Source organism: Condylostylus longicornis, unplaced genomic scaffold, assembly GCF_029603195.1.
Source record: "Condylostylus longicornis isolate FDR11 unplaced genomic scaffold, ASM2960319v2 ptg000010l, whole genome shotgun sequence".
Classification (NCBI taxonomy): domain Eukaryota; kingdom Metazoa; phylum Arthropoda; class Insecta; order Diptera; family Dolichopodidae; genus Condylostylus; species Condylostylus longicornis.
Window position 1 is genome coordinate 1,815,642 of NW_026577979.1, and position 13,477 is coordinate 1,829,118.

A 13,477-nucleotide genomic window follows, 5' to 3' on the forward strand; every position below is an offset into this window, starting at 1 on the left:
GTACTCAAATATCGTTTTTGTTTAACACTTTTGGATTAAATCATGAATTTAAATGGATTAGAGAATTAATAAAAATTATTTAGCTATGGTAAAAGAAATTTGATATGTAAAATAATGTGAATTTTAAGTAGATGATGGTGTAGTTAAAGGATTTAAAGTTTTTGTACATTATTACATAGTTGCAATACAATTCTAGCATTTTGTAAAAATAATTTTTTCTTCTGTTTTAGTATCAAAACTCTGAATTCAACATGGAATCGCAAAATGCAAAGTTTTATGATCGAAAATATTTGTTATTTAATAAAAATTTTTAGTTTTTTTTAGCTCCAGTACTGTCATACATAATATTTGTAATTGTTATCAAAGAACACTAAAGAACATAACATAATGAATATTCTTAGTATTAAAGAAGAACGGCTAAAAGAATTTAGTAACTAGTGCTTAAAATGAACTACAAAATTCGACACACTTTTCACTATATCTCTGAACCTAAGGGCTTTGTGAGCATATTAAAAACTCCTTCCGACTCGAATTATGATTGAACTAAACTTTCAGAGACTTTGAATTTCAGTATTTTAACTATAAAATCGTTGAATTTCAGTATTTTAACCATAATGATAGTTAATTTTGGTAAAAGCAATGCATATTTTTGTAATACAAGTTTGGGGCTTAGAGCGTGTTTTAACTTCCCGGACTTTATTGACAATTTATTAAAATATTCAATGAAATAATAAGAATTTTTAGAATTATTAGGGTCAAGTGAAAGAAAAGTGAAAGAGACGTTAACATAATGCTTGAAGTAGAGCGGCAATTGCGTGTGTTAGGAAAAATAATTATATTTTTTGGTGGTATGACATTTACCGTTAGATTTCTGTATTTATAGAAATTTAGAAAAGCTTGTGGTTTCGAAAATATAACGGTTCCGCGAAATTCGAGAGCCAATAACTTGAGACAGGGTGGAGTTGGAAAAAAAATTTCTTCTAATTAAATAAACTATTTATTAGTGTCGAAAAGCTGCTTAAATTTTAGACTCCTACATGCTGCAGTCTAGAAAAAAAAAAAACCATATCAAAAATTTAACAAAAACTGATTTTTAATAACAATTGATTTTAGCGGCCATCTTGTTTTTTTTTAAAGTCAAATGTGTTATGGTGACTTTTCAAGAAATGTTATTTTTAGAAGTGTCTTGAAGTTTTATAAACAAGTCCGTGGACTTAAAGAATGAAACTAATAAGCACTTTTTTTTTAATTTTTTTTGGAAAACTGTTAAAAAATATAAGAGCAAATACTTTGTATGCTATAAAATGCCTACAATGTTAAAGAAGACTTGTTTTTTTTTTTTTTTGTAAATTTTATTTGTGAATTTTCTTTCTTCTTTGTTGACAAATTCAATCAAAATATCCCGTTTCTTTCATTTTTCATATGACATACACAATATGCGAAAAATGTTGTTACAACTCAAATTAAATTTTAAATTCAGGTATGATAAAAATCTTAACATCGAAAAATTCTCTCTCTTTTATATCATGTATTTGTGTGTTGACGCCGAATTTTTTTTTTCTCATTTTCTCTTTCTTTTTTTCTCAATAATAATTATTGGCAATTGCTACTTAATGTTTGTTAATACTATGTGTATTAAAATAATTTCATAAAATTGGTCTCCGAAAATTGATCTGTTAAATGAAACCAAATCATTAGAACAATTTAATTTTAATGTTCCCCAATTTTAATCATCTGCGTGTTAGTTGCAACATTGTTGCAAAAACAAAAAGTGCTTAAAGAATTAAATTCCATTCCCACTTAAGGGCTTGATACATTGATTTCAAGTTAATTTTAAGTTTAAAAAAAAAACAAAATCAAAACAGAACAATAAGTTGAAACTTTTAATGGTAAAGTATGTACTTATATAATGAATGTTTGCAATAAACATTTTAAAAATACTGAAATCAACATTAAAATTAATGGTATAACATTAAATTTTAATTCAACTTGATGATTATAGTTTTACATGTTAAAAAATATTCTCAAAGGGAATCCAATATGGTTAAATTATAATACTCGTACATACATTGTATTGCTGCTGTATAATGATCAAGAAGTTTTAATATACGTACGTGTTCAGAAATATAAATTTATGTAAAAATACAAAAAAACAATATTGATTTGTGATAAGGTAAGTATAAATATACCAATCATTTTTGGCACATCTTTAAAAAAACAAAAAATTAAATTCCCTTTATTTGCAAAATTTCATTTGTTTCAAAATATTTTGATCACTACGGCTTTATTGCAGTGCATGAAGTTCGTAAATATCCAAATATCGAAAAATATTTCAGTTATACCAAGGCAAATATTAACGAGTCATTTTAGAATTTCTGCAAAAAAATTATGTAAATTGTTAATGATCATTTCCATTTTCTCTATAATTTACCCAATATATTTATTCAAGAACTACTTATTGGCTCAAAGTCATTGGATCGTATTGGATCATTTTAATTTTCTCTCTAATTTATTCAACAATTTATTCAAGAACAAGTTTATTTAATTATGTGTTTAAGAAGAAAACGAGGGAGTTTTAATGCTACACTAGTTACATATCATAACTATATTGTACTTTTACAGCTACTTTGACGAACTTAGACTCTAAGATACTAAAGAAATTTTCCATAATTGGACCACAATCATTTTATATATTTTTTATTACAAAATCACCCAACAAACACAGTGATTTACAAAAATTCCAGAAACTCCGAAAAATCCAGCCACGCATCACATCCACAATTATGAAAAAAAATAATCTTTTATTCTCTTACTAAAAATTTGGAGTATATACGAAAATTTTTTTCAATATCATTTTAATTTAATTAATGGGAAATGCCACTTTAGATTGCACTAAACCACAGAATTATACCAATGTTACAATAGCTCTTAAATACTTTATGCTCTTAATAAGCCTTAAACTTCAGATAACGAAAAATTCTATGGTTTCCATATTTTCTAGAGCTTTTTATCTAAGTATTAAAATTTTTTTTTTTTTTTTTTTTGAAAATTTTTATTAAATTTTTATAGTAGAGAAAAAATTGAAATATTTTCTTTGATTGAGATTGTGGTGGTCCTTTAAACATTAAAATAATACCGAGAAATTGAAAATTTCAATAAGAAGAAAACATAAAATTTGTATATACATATATACAGAGATAGCAAGCATATTAAAGGTACATGATAAGATTAAATAAAATATTTGAGAACTACGGGAGTGCAGGATGCTTTTTTCATTTTACCCTACAAATTAAGTTATTATAAAAGCCTTCTGTGAAAAAAATGAGTAAAAATTATTGTTTGTTTTACGCTTTTATTATTATTTTTTTCTTTTTCATGTTTTCTTGTTTTTTGTAAATTTTTTTTTTTTATTAAAAAACAAAAAATCTTCAAAAGGTTTTTAACATTGAAATTCCTTGAAATTCTCAAAATCAATTTGAAATTTAATTAAAAAATTTTTTTTATTTTATTTTATGCTTATACTCCATACCTGCCCTACCTTATCTATATAGTCAGAAACTATGGTTTTTAACATTAATTCAAGTTAAAATGTTTTCAAAAACACAAGAAGAGAAAAACAAATTGTTTTACATTGTTATACAAGATAAGATATCATAAAGATTGAAACACTTATATTCGAGTTTGAGTGTAAAATAAAAAATTTTAATATTAAACGGAAGAAGTTATAAGAGAAGAAGATACTTTGACCTACTTTTATATTATTTTTTTGTTCTAAAGGATTTTTTTCTACTATAGCAATGAATAATTGAAAATTTTAATATGAAAAAACAATATAATAACAATAACTTGAAGCTGGAAAATGTTTCAAGAAAAGTTTATTAAGTTTTATATGGTATAGGTTAAAGATTCATTATCATTGCCTTACAAGGGATCATATTTAAGAAATTCCACCTAGTGCTATAAAGAGTGGAATTTATTAAATACGGAAATTTTTATGAAAATTTCACAAATTATTGCACATGTTACAATGACGTCGCAGTCTAATTTATACAAAACAACTTGATCTTATTGATTTTCCAATATTAAATTTTGAATTGAGTACGGTAACTCAATCTTGTTTGGCTCATGAAATTTATCCGAATTTAAAGTGAGCTGAAATTTTATTCATTGTAGGAGTTGCATTGCAATAATGAATTTGGAATTTTCACGATTTCATTCTAAATTATATTCATTCATTAAGACAGGACAAATATTTGTTCTCAGCACAATATTACTCTTAATAATTAATTATATTCGAAAATTTTTTTATATCGGATTCGCCTGTGACATTCGAATAATTCAAATTTCAAGTTGTATATCTTTCTTTTTATAGTTAATAAGAAAATTTTTCAAAATAATCTTTCAAAATTTGACAAAATTATATTATAATCGATTTGCTTATGGTTTTGCACCACAATCGTAATTGTTATCCATGATGGTGGTGCAAAAACGGTGAGAAATTCTTCTCATTCTAAGAATAACAATGTTTTATTTCGTATTTTTGACATTTTAACAATTAAATTTTTTCTCAGTTTAGACAGTAAATTTACTCTTTCCTGTTTTATTATACCCTGCACTTCGTGAAGGGTATATTAACTTTGGTATGGAGTTTGTAACTACTTGAAGGAGTCATCTGCGGTATGGACATATATATATATTCTTGCTCAGCGTAAAATTCTGAGTCGATTTAGACATGTCCGTCTGTCCGTCCGTCCGTCCGTCCGTCCGTCCGTCCGTCCGTCCGTCCGTCCGTCCGATCGCACGATAACTCAAAAACGAATAATGCAATCGACACCAAACTTTCACAAGTTTTTTCTTTTGTGCCAAGGACGAGCCCTATTGTTATTGGACTAATTCGGACAACGGGTTCGGGTAGCTGCCATACAACTCAAAGAGTTTATTTTAAATATTTCAAAACCTAATAAACGTATAAATATAAAATTTTATATACATGTGTCCAATTGTATTCTACACATGCTCTAAAAATTTTAATGGGATAGCTGCACCGGTTCGGGTGGCTGCCATACAACTTCAACAGCAAATTTTTTATATTCGGCAAAATAATAAAGCCAGATTCATGAAACTTGGCAGTCATGTGTCCAATTATAGGTCAAATATATTTCTGAAGTTTTAGAGGAATCGCTTGACAGGTTCGGGTACCTGCCATACAACTCCAGAAGCTAATTTTAAATATTTGGAAAAATAATAAAGTCAGATTGATGAAACTTGGCAGTCATGTGTCCAATTATAGGTCCGACATATTTCTAAAGTGTTGGTGCGATTGCTTGACAGGTTCGAGTAGCTCCCATGCAAGTCTAAAAGCTTATTCTTAATATTTGGAAAAATAATAAAGTCAGATTCATGAAACTTGGCAGTCATGTGTCCAATTATAGGTCAAATATATTTCTGAAGTTTTAGAGGAATCGCTTGACAGGTTCGGGTACCTGCCATACAACTCCAGAAGCTAATTTTAAATATTTGGAAAAATAATAAAGTCAGATTGATGAAACTTGGCAATCATGTGTCCACTTATAGGTCCGACATATTTCTAAAGTTTTGGTACGATTGCTTGACAGGTTCGAGTAGCTCCCATGCAAGTCTAAAAGCTTATTCGTAATATTTGGAAAAATAATAAAGTCAGATTCATGAAATTTGGCAGTCATGTGTCCAATTATAGGTCAAATATATTTCTGAAGTTTTGGTGGAATTGCTCGACAGGTTCGAGTAGCTCCCATACAAGTCTAAAAGCTTATTTTAAATATTTGGAAAAATAATAAAGTCAAATTTATGAGACTTGGCAGTCGTGTGTCCAATTATAGGTCCGACATATTTCTAAAGTTTTGGTGGAATTGCTTATCAGGTTCGAGTAGATCCCATACAAGTCTAAAAGCTTATTCTTAATATTTGGCAAAATAATAAAGTTAGATTCATGAAACTTTGCAGTTGTATGTCCGATTATAGATCAGATATATTTGTGAAGTTTTGGTGGAATTGCTTAGCAGGTTCAGGTACTTACCATACAACTCCAAAAGCTAATTTTAAATATTTGGAAAAATTATAAGGTCAGATTCATGAAACTTGGCAGTCGGATGTCCAATTATAGGTCAGACATGTCCGTGAAGTTTCTATAGAATGATTTTAGAGGTTCAAGTAATTGCTACACAATAACGAAAGGTGCAGGGTATAATTCAATCGGTTTATACCGACTGAAACGTTTTTACTTGTTAACTTATGTCAGGATGGCGCTCTACTCAACAGATATAAATATAGAGCCTAATTTAAACACTTTATTTACCAATATAAATAAGTAGTGTAAAATTTTCAATACAAATTATTTTTCTCAAATAAATTATTATAGACCTCCCAAACAAAAAAAAAATTTATATAATTATTAAGTAAACTTTGACTTTAAATATCCCATTACATAACAAAAGTAAACTCATTAAATAATGTTTTTAAAAGTCTACCGTATATTTAAGGGCAAATGGAAAAATAAAACTAAAAACCAAATGTGGAAAACCCTTTAATTTTATACAAAAACTAAAAATAAAAGGTTAACCTTTTCCAGAGAGTGAAAGAGATGGTATAGAGATCTTTAAACTGTTTTATAATTTAATTCACGTTTCAATTTAATTACAAGTCTTATTACACATACCCATATTATATTAAATACTTAAATGTGCAATACAATTTGATTCCAGATCTGTTTAAATAATTTCATTTAATTTTATGCTCTTTTTATACTTCTGTCTGAGTTAAGTAATTCTTGAAAAATAAATTCACAGCATTAATACACAAATTCAGTTGAGTGTCTGAAATAATTTTTTTAACTTAAATAGCAACATTGTTGCTACAAAAATGGTGATATCAACATTATATATATAGATAGTCAAGGTACGTTTAAATTTGATTACCATATAAAAATGAATGCAAAAAAATTTTATTTTTTTTTCTTCTCTTACTTGAATTTTTATAGGCTGTAGGTATGGTATACCTACTGCTGTACAACCTAAAGAAATTTTTTTTATAAAAGATCATCATATTGCATGTACATACATATAATATTATTCTGTGGTGCATTATGATGGTGGCAAATTGTAAGAATTTACAAATAGTCAAGTCATATTGGAGAGAAAAAAGAGGAATATTTAAAAAAAACAAAAAATAATCCTGTGGTTTCTTTGAATTATAAAATGACAAAATTATGCGTAATTCATTTAATATTCTTTTATATAATAATATTATGATAAGTGATGTTTGCTATTTTATATCCTAGTTTAAATTAAATTCACTTTAAGGTGGGATATAACCGGTATAACAAATATATGTATTCCAAATAGGGATTTTCTATAATAGTAAAGAGATCACCCTAGAATTGCATATATTATGAATAATTAATTTAACAAGCTAAGGTTGATGAAAAAACCAAAAAAAATTAATTTAATACAAATTACAAATTTATCTATACCACATTCTGAAAATATATTCTAGTTTCATCTGTGATTTTTCTATACAATGTAATCTAATGAATTTCATTAAGTAAGATTCATTGAATATTTTTTAAAATCCTTTGGAAGTTCAAAGTATTTTCCAATGCTACAATTTTTAGTTAAATTGAAATTTATGTTTGAAATATAGTTTCAAATTTGGAAACGAAATTATCCTGCCCTATTACAAGGGCAGTCTTAAAGTTGTTCGTTACATAAATGAATTCCCAGTGAGATCTGTTTTTTATGTTGCTCTTAAATGACGAATTTTTAATGACATTAAGTTTTAAAGAAAATTTTTTATAATATTACGTATGAAGCATAAGTAGCTTCTTTTATGAAATTATTATGTCCGAAAATAATTATAACTTTTAAAATACATCCAGGAATTACAACATTATGAATCTTTTGCAGGGTATCTCCTCATTATAACAATTAGTGAGAAAACCACTAAAGAATGCGAATATAATTTAACTTTTTTCAAAGATTATTGAATTGCTGTCTTCCCGAATTTATTTCCCAACAAATAGGTACACTAATTATATTATTTCGTTTTCTTCCTTTACGAAATCTCCCTTTCGAAATCTAACTACATGACTCCAACTCTAGCTCAACTCTAACTTTAACTGTAACCATAATTTTAACTGTAACCATAACTATTATTTTTACTCTGACTAACACTCTTTGTTTGACTCTGATACTGTATATGACCCAGACTCTGCTTTATACTTTTACCTCTGCTCTAGCTTTCGCTCTGATTCTTATTCTGTTGTTGATTCTTCAAGCTAGCTATTCTTATTTCGAAAAATTTTTTTAAAGATTAGTGTAATATGCATAATATAACCACATTGATTCAAAAATAAAAATAATTTTCGTTAAAAATGTTGAAATTTTAAACTAATTAGGTCTTTTTAATTTTTTTTTAATTACAGTTTTCGACACAGGAAACTTTATGTCCAGATCATCCTGAATGTGCTACGGTAAGTTTTAATTTTATTTTATATATTCGTCTGTACTTTTTTAATTTATTCAAAAAATTTATTTTAAGGTATACAAAAAATAAAAGTATCATATTTCTTAAGGGTGTGTGTATTGTCAGCTGTGATTCATTTAAGTTATAGACGACTTAATAGTATTAATACTGTACATAACACTATTCATCTGAGAATCGGCCACCATTATGAACTGCAGATATACTAGATCTCGTACCATAAGATCTTTGAATAAAATTTTTAAGAGAAATTTTGTTTACTACGAGCTGCACTGCAATATTAAATAAAACTTATTGACCCAGCAAATATTCTGTAATACCAGCAATTTATTATCATAATTGTATTAATAATTCTTATTTCGGGCTAAAGGCCTTCCTTAAGGATGTCCTTTACGTAAAATTTATATGTAAATAGTTTTATAACAAGTTCCACTAGGTCAAAAAATTTATTTTTAAAATCAAATTATCTATATTCTACAAAATATTTAATTGAATTGTTGAAATTTAAAATGAAAATTTCAAAATTTTATTTAAAAGAAAAAAACAAAGATAATAAACTGATCTTGCACTCAATTTACATTTTGATTATTATGATATGAATGTTATTATTATATGTAGCTCAAATTTCCGCCAAATTTTTTTTTAATTTTCACCAAACACAGATCACATAAACAGATGCACAAACATGCTTTTAAGACATACATATACGTTAATCTTATTATATAAGTATGTGTGCCATGTGTACGCCTTAATATGATTTTACGCAGCTTTATTCTTAAAAAATAACATACCCAAATTAAAAAGAACTTGAAAAAAAAACAAAATTTTGTTTATATTATGCATGACAAAGCGTACCAAATACACTGTACAAAATATGATTCTAAAAGTCAAAATCAAACCTTACATAACATTATTATGCGATTCTTATAGCTTATCAAATTAATTCAAAAAAATGAAATGCAAAATATTATAAGGTGTAGAACACAAACGTTATGCAAGACCAAGAGAAGATTATTCACAAACCATAAGTAAAAAAAAAATCAGAAAAAATACAAAAAAAAACCTTTGAAATTTCCGTCGGTCAAATATAAAATATGAAAAGATAAGTTTTTTGGAAAAAAAAGAATCAAAAGAAAAAAATTTTTCTCTCCGCTTTACATTCTTAAACTCATATAGAACTCAGTCAGTCAGACAGGCACCAAAACATTTTGATATGAATCAAAAATTATCCAGCCTACCATAACTAATCCAATTTATATCACATGTGAATTTTCTTTTTATGTAAAAACAAAAAAGTTATGGTCAGCCAGAGTTAATATAGCAATTCAGGAAATGGCAATTTTTAAAATTCTGTTTTTTTTTTTCGGACATTATGCAATATTCTGTATTTATTACATCGTCTATTTACATATTATGTGTATGTATGTATGTGTATATGAATGAATAAAGTGTTATTATAAGGCGTTGCAAAATAATTTACGAAAAAATCCTTTTCTCTTTATGTGCCTTTGATTTTTCTTGATTCTTACTTGAATACAAAATAAAAAAACAGATTTTCATAATTTGATTTTAAAATCCAGACAGAAGAGGATAACACATTTTGAAATCAGATTAAAATCGCTTTAGAAATCACAGATTATTTCTCAAAATAAAAAAAGAGAGAAATTTTCCACAAAAATTTCACTTAAAGCTTAAGAAATTATTTGACAATATTGTGAATGAGTTTTTATGAAGAGCCTAAATTTAGACATTAAGCTAAAGAAATTGGGAATTTGATACTTGGTCTATTTAATTGTTATAAAAATTTTGTGATATTGAAATATGTGAAGTAATGTCACATCTTGTTTGCATAATATCTGTGATTTCAAACAATAGTCGCATATATCGAGATAAGCAAAAAGTAAATTTTTAACATTTCCTTCTGAATATCCTTTCCAAGTTAAACTAAAACCTTCATAACCCTTAGACATTAGCAATCATTGTTTTGTTGCCACAATTATTTCAATTTTGAATAACATTTTCCAATAAATACTTAGATTTCTGTTTTTAAATAACTTTAATTTCTGTTAAAATATTTAAGTTAATTTAGGAAACGATCTCCTATATTCTTTTAGTCGCATGCGAGATATTAGTTAGTAAAGTGTTTTGGTTTTCATTACACAATCCCAAACTTCAAAATTATGTGAGAAATTGTTAAAAATTATGCCTATACTAGAATTTTTTTCAAAACAGAATAATATTACGTTAACCTAATCTAACTTCTATTTTATTCTCACGGGTCTGCAGGCTTAAAAAACACGTAAGTAATTTGGGCTTAGAGACTGAAGGGTCTTTCAAGTATTGTAAAAGTTTAAACGGGACTCCGATGCGCCTTCCCAATGAATGTGGAGGGTTGATTAATAAGAGAAGTGAAAGCTTGGGCGGGCCTTGGCTGGTAGGCATGCCGTTGTCGGATAATGTGAATTTTCATCAAAAATGTGAGGAGTGCTCTAGATCGGGGTGCATCATTGCCTCATTCTACAATCTACAACTTCCATTTAAAATTATTTCAAAAATATTCGACGATATAAAGAACAAACTGCTTCAGTCGGTTAATATGACAAAATGGAGAGTTTATGACATTTTGATTCTGTCAGTTCAACACCTTCAATCCCATGTGTCATCATATTCCATATATTTTTACTTCAAATTACAATTACTTACACATCAACTAATATCATCATTGAATTTTCATAAAATATTCTCTCCAAAATTATTTCAAATTACTCTATTTCTGATGTAAACTTATAAAAACCTTAAAAGGTCACAATCTCAAGTATTTAATCAACAAAATATAAAATTAATATTAAATTTAGAATATAAATTTAACTAAGAATAGAAGACCAAAACTAAAACATTAACAACTACCTTAAGTTCTTAATAATATTGAGAATTTTATGTCTTAGACTCAAAATAGACACTCATCAATACCAACTACTCAATTTAATATTTTTTGCAACGCCACAATACACAAAACCCGTTTATTATCACCTATTATATTTTATTCAAAATATTTCAATAAAAATAATTTTAACGATATTTTAATAAAATTACTCTTTTACTATTTTCATTCTATTTTATATTCTTTACAATAATAACAATAATGATAGTAGGTATAACCTTCCATTTGAAAATCTAGGTAATAACCTTATGTTGTCCTATCATCATTCCAATTTTATAACAGCTATTCATTTTCTCTTGTTTTTTTTTTTGACTTTTAGTTTCTCAGAGCGCATATAAACAAAACTCACAGCATATGAACATATTTATGCATATACAATGTACATACATATTATGTACATATCCACATCTATATATAACAAAATATGTATATAGGCATACATACTTAAAACTCTGCGGGAAAACTTAAACATGTTTTCCTCTAATTTCCTTTCTATTCCTTTCTAATACTTAAACTTCAAACTTTTAAAAGAAGTAATAAAGAAAACAAAAAAAAAATAAAATAAAAATTAAACGTAACATGACTATAAAGTTAAACAGAACAACAACAACAAAAACGACAACAATAATAAAAAGAAGAATAAAAAATTGTGCCGAACGCCTTTTCACTTATTGTTTAGTTTACAATAAACATGGCACCATACTGTTTTTTCGGCATTAAAAAAAAATCTATGTAAGAAAAACAGAAAATAAAAATAATAATATCATAAAAAAAATAAAGAAATAATAATAAAAAAAAACAGTTACACTAAATGAAAGAATACAAAAGTAACCGTGGATCTGAAAGCTATAGTAGCCACGGTTAGAACTCAAATTTTGTAGCTGCCTTCGGTTTTGTGGCTAAAAAACGTAGTTTCTTCTTTATCAAAAAATACACCTATATTCGGTTAGTCCCATCATTTGACGTGATGGGTTTTAAAAAATTTTGCAAGTTTCTGATTAAAATCAATTATGAAAATTGAAATTCTATACTGAAAACTAAAACACTCTGTAGTAATATTCCATCATCAGAAGTGACACTACTTTAACACTGTTTCTTTCACATTTTATTAAGTTCGAACCCCTTGAGTTGACAATTTTCCATGAACGTTAAAAAATTTTTTATTAATTTGTTATTGAACGTAAAATTTCTCGCCATTTTTAATGTTTCTGAAATTCTAATTGAATTTCTGAAATTGTTTCCTAATATATCAAAGTTGCTAACGACTCACAGTTCACCAAACTCACAGTTTACCGGCTGAGTGCACTTGGTGCTATCAATTACATTTTATCAATTACAACTAGAACCAAAAGTGTTACACAATTTTCCAAATATTGCTCCAAACCAAATGAATAATATTTTTAACTACATACATAATATGTACCTGTGTTTGCTTTCAATGAGGCTATTAGTAGGAAACTATAATATAATCTTAATTTGAAAAATAGTTTATTTTTTCCTAGCTGGTTTTAGTCTAATTTGTTAAAAAAATTTTTGTGTTTTCGCTTTCAATTTTTTTTTTTAAATTTCTAAAATTATACTAACCAGATTTTAATACGTCTATGAAATTATTTGGAATATATTTACATACATACATGTATGTACATACTTATGTATTCGAATATGTATGAATATTAATGAAATGATATTAATTGCGCTGTTCTAAAATATGTAATTTTATTTTCAGTGAAATGACTTTATACTATTATCATTTCCCTTTGTAGCCTCATGTGAATAACTGTATATATGTAGTTATGTACGTGTAGTTACATAAATATTGATATCTGTTATAAAATTAAATTTAAATACTAACGTACATAAATATTATTTATACTAAACTTACTAGTATAAATAATAATGCTACAGTTGAACTATAGGGGAACACTATAAAGTAAAACGGAACAAATAAACAAGCAAAAAAAAAAAAATAATCGAAAATATTGTTATTGAGCACGAGATACAATGGTGGTTCAGTGTTCA

At 26.7% G+C, this 13,477-nt stretch overlaps 1 protein-coding gene across 1 annotated transcript in view; it reads left to right on the forward strand.

Annotated features, from left to right (window-relative positions):
- LOC129618842 (uncharacterized) overlaps positions 1-13,477 on the forward strand; it is a 175,355-nt gene that overhangs the window by 14,918 nt on the left and 146,960 nt on the right. The window contains exon 4 of the mRNA XM_055533860.1: positions 8,459-8,506. Within this exon, the coding sequence (XP_055389835.1) occupies positions 8,459-8,506 (48 nt within the window). The remainder of the gene's footprint in view (positions 1-8,458; positions 8,507-13,477) is intronic.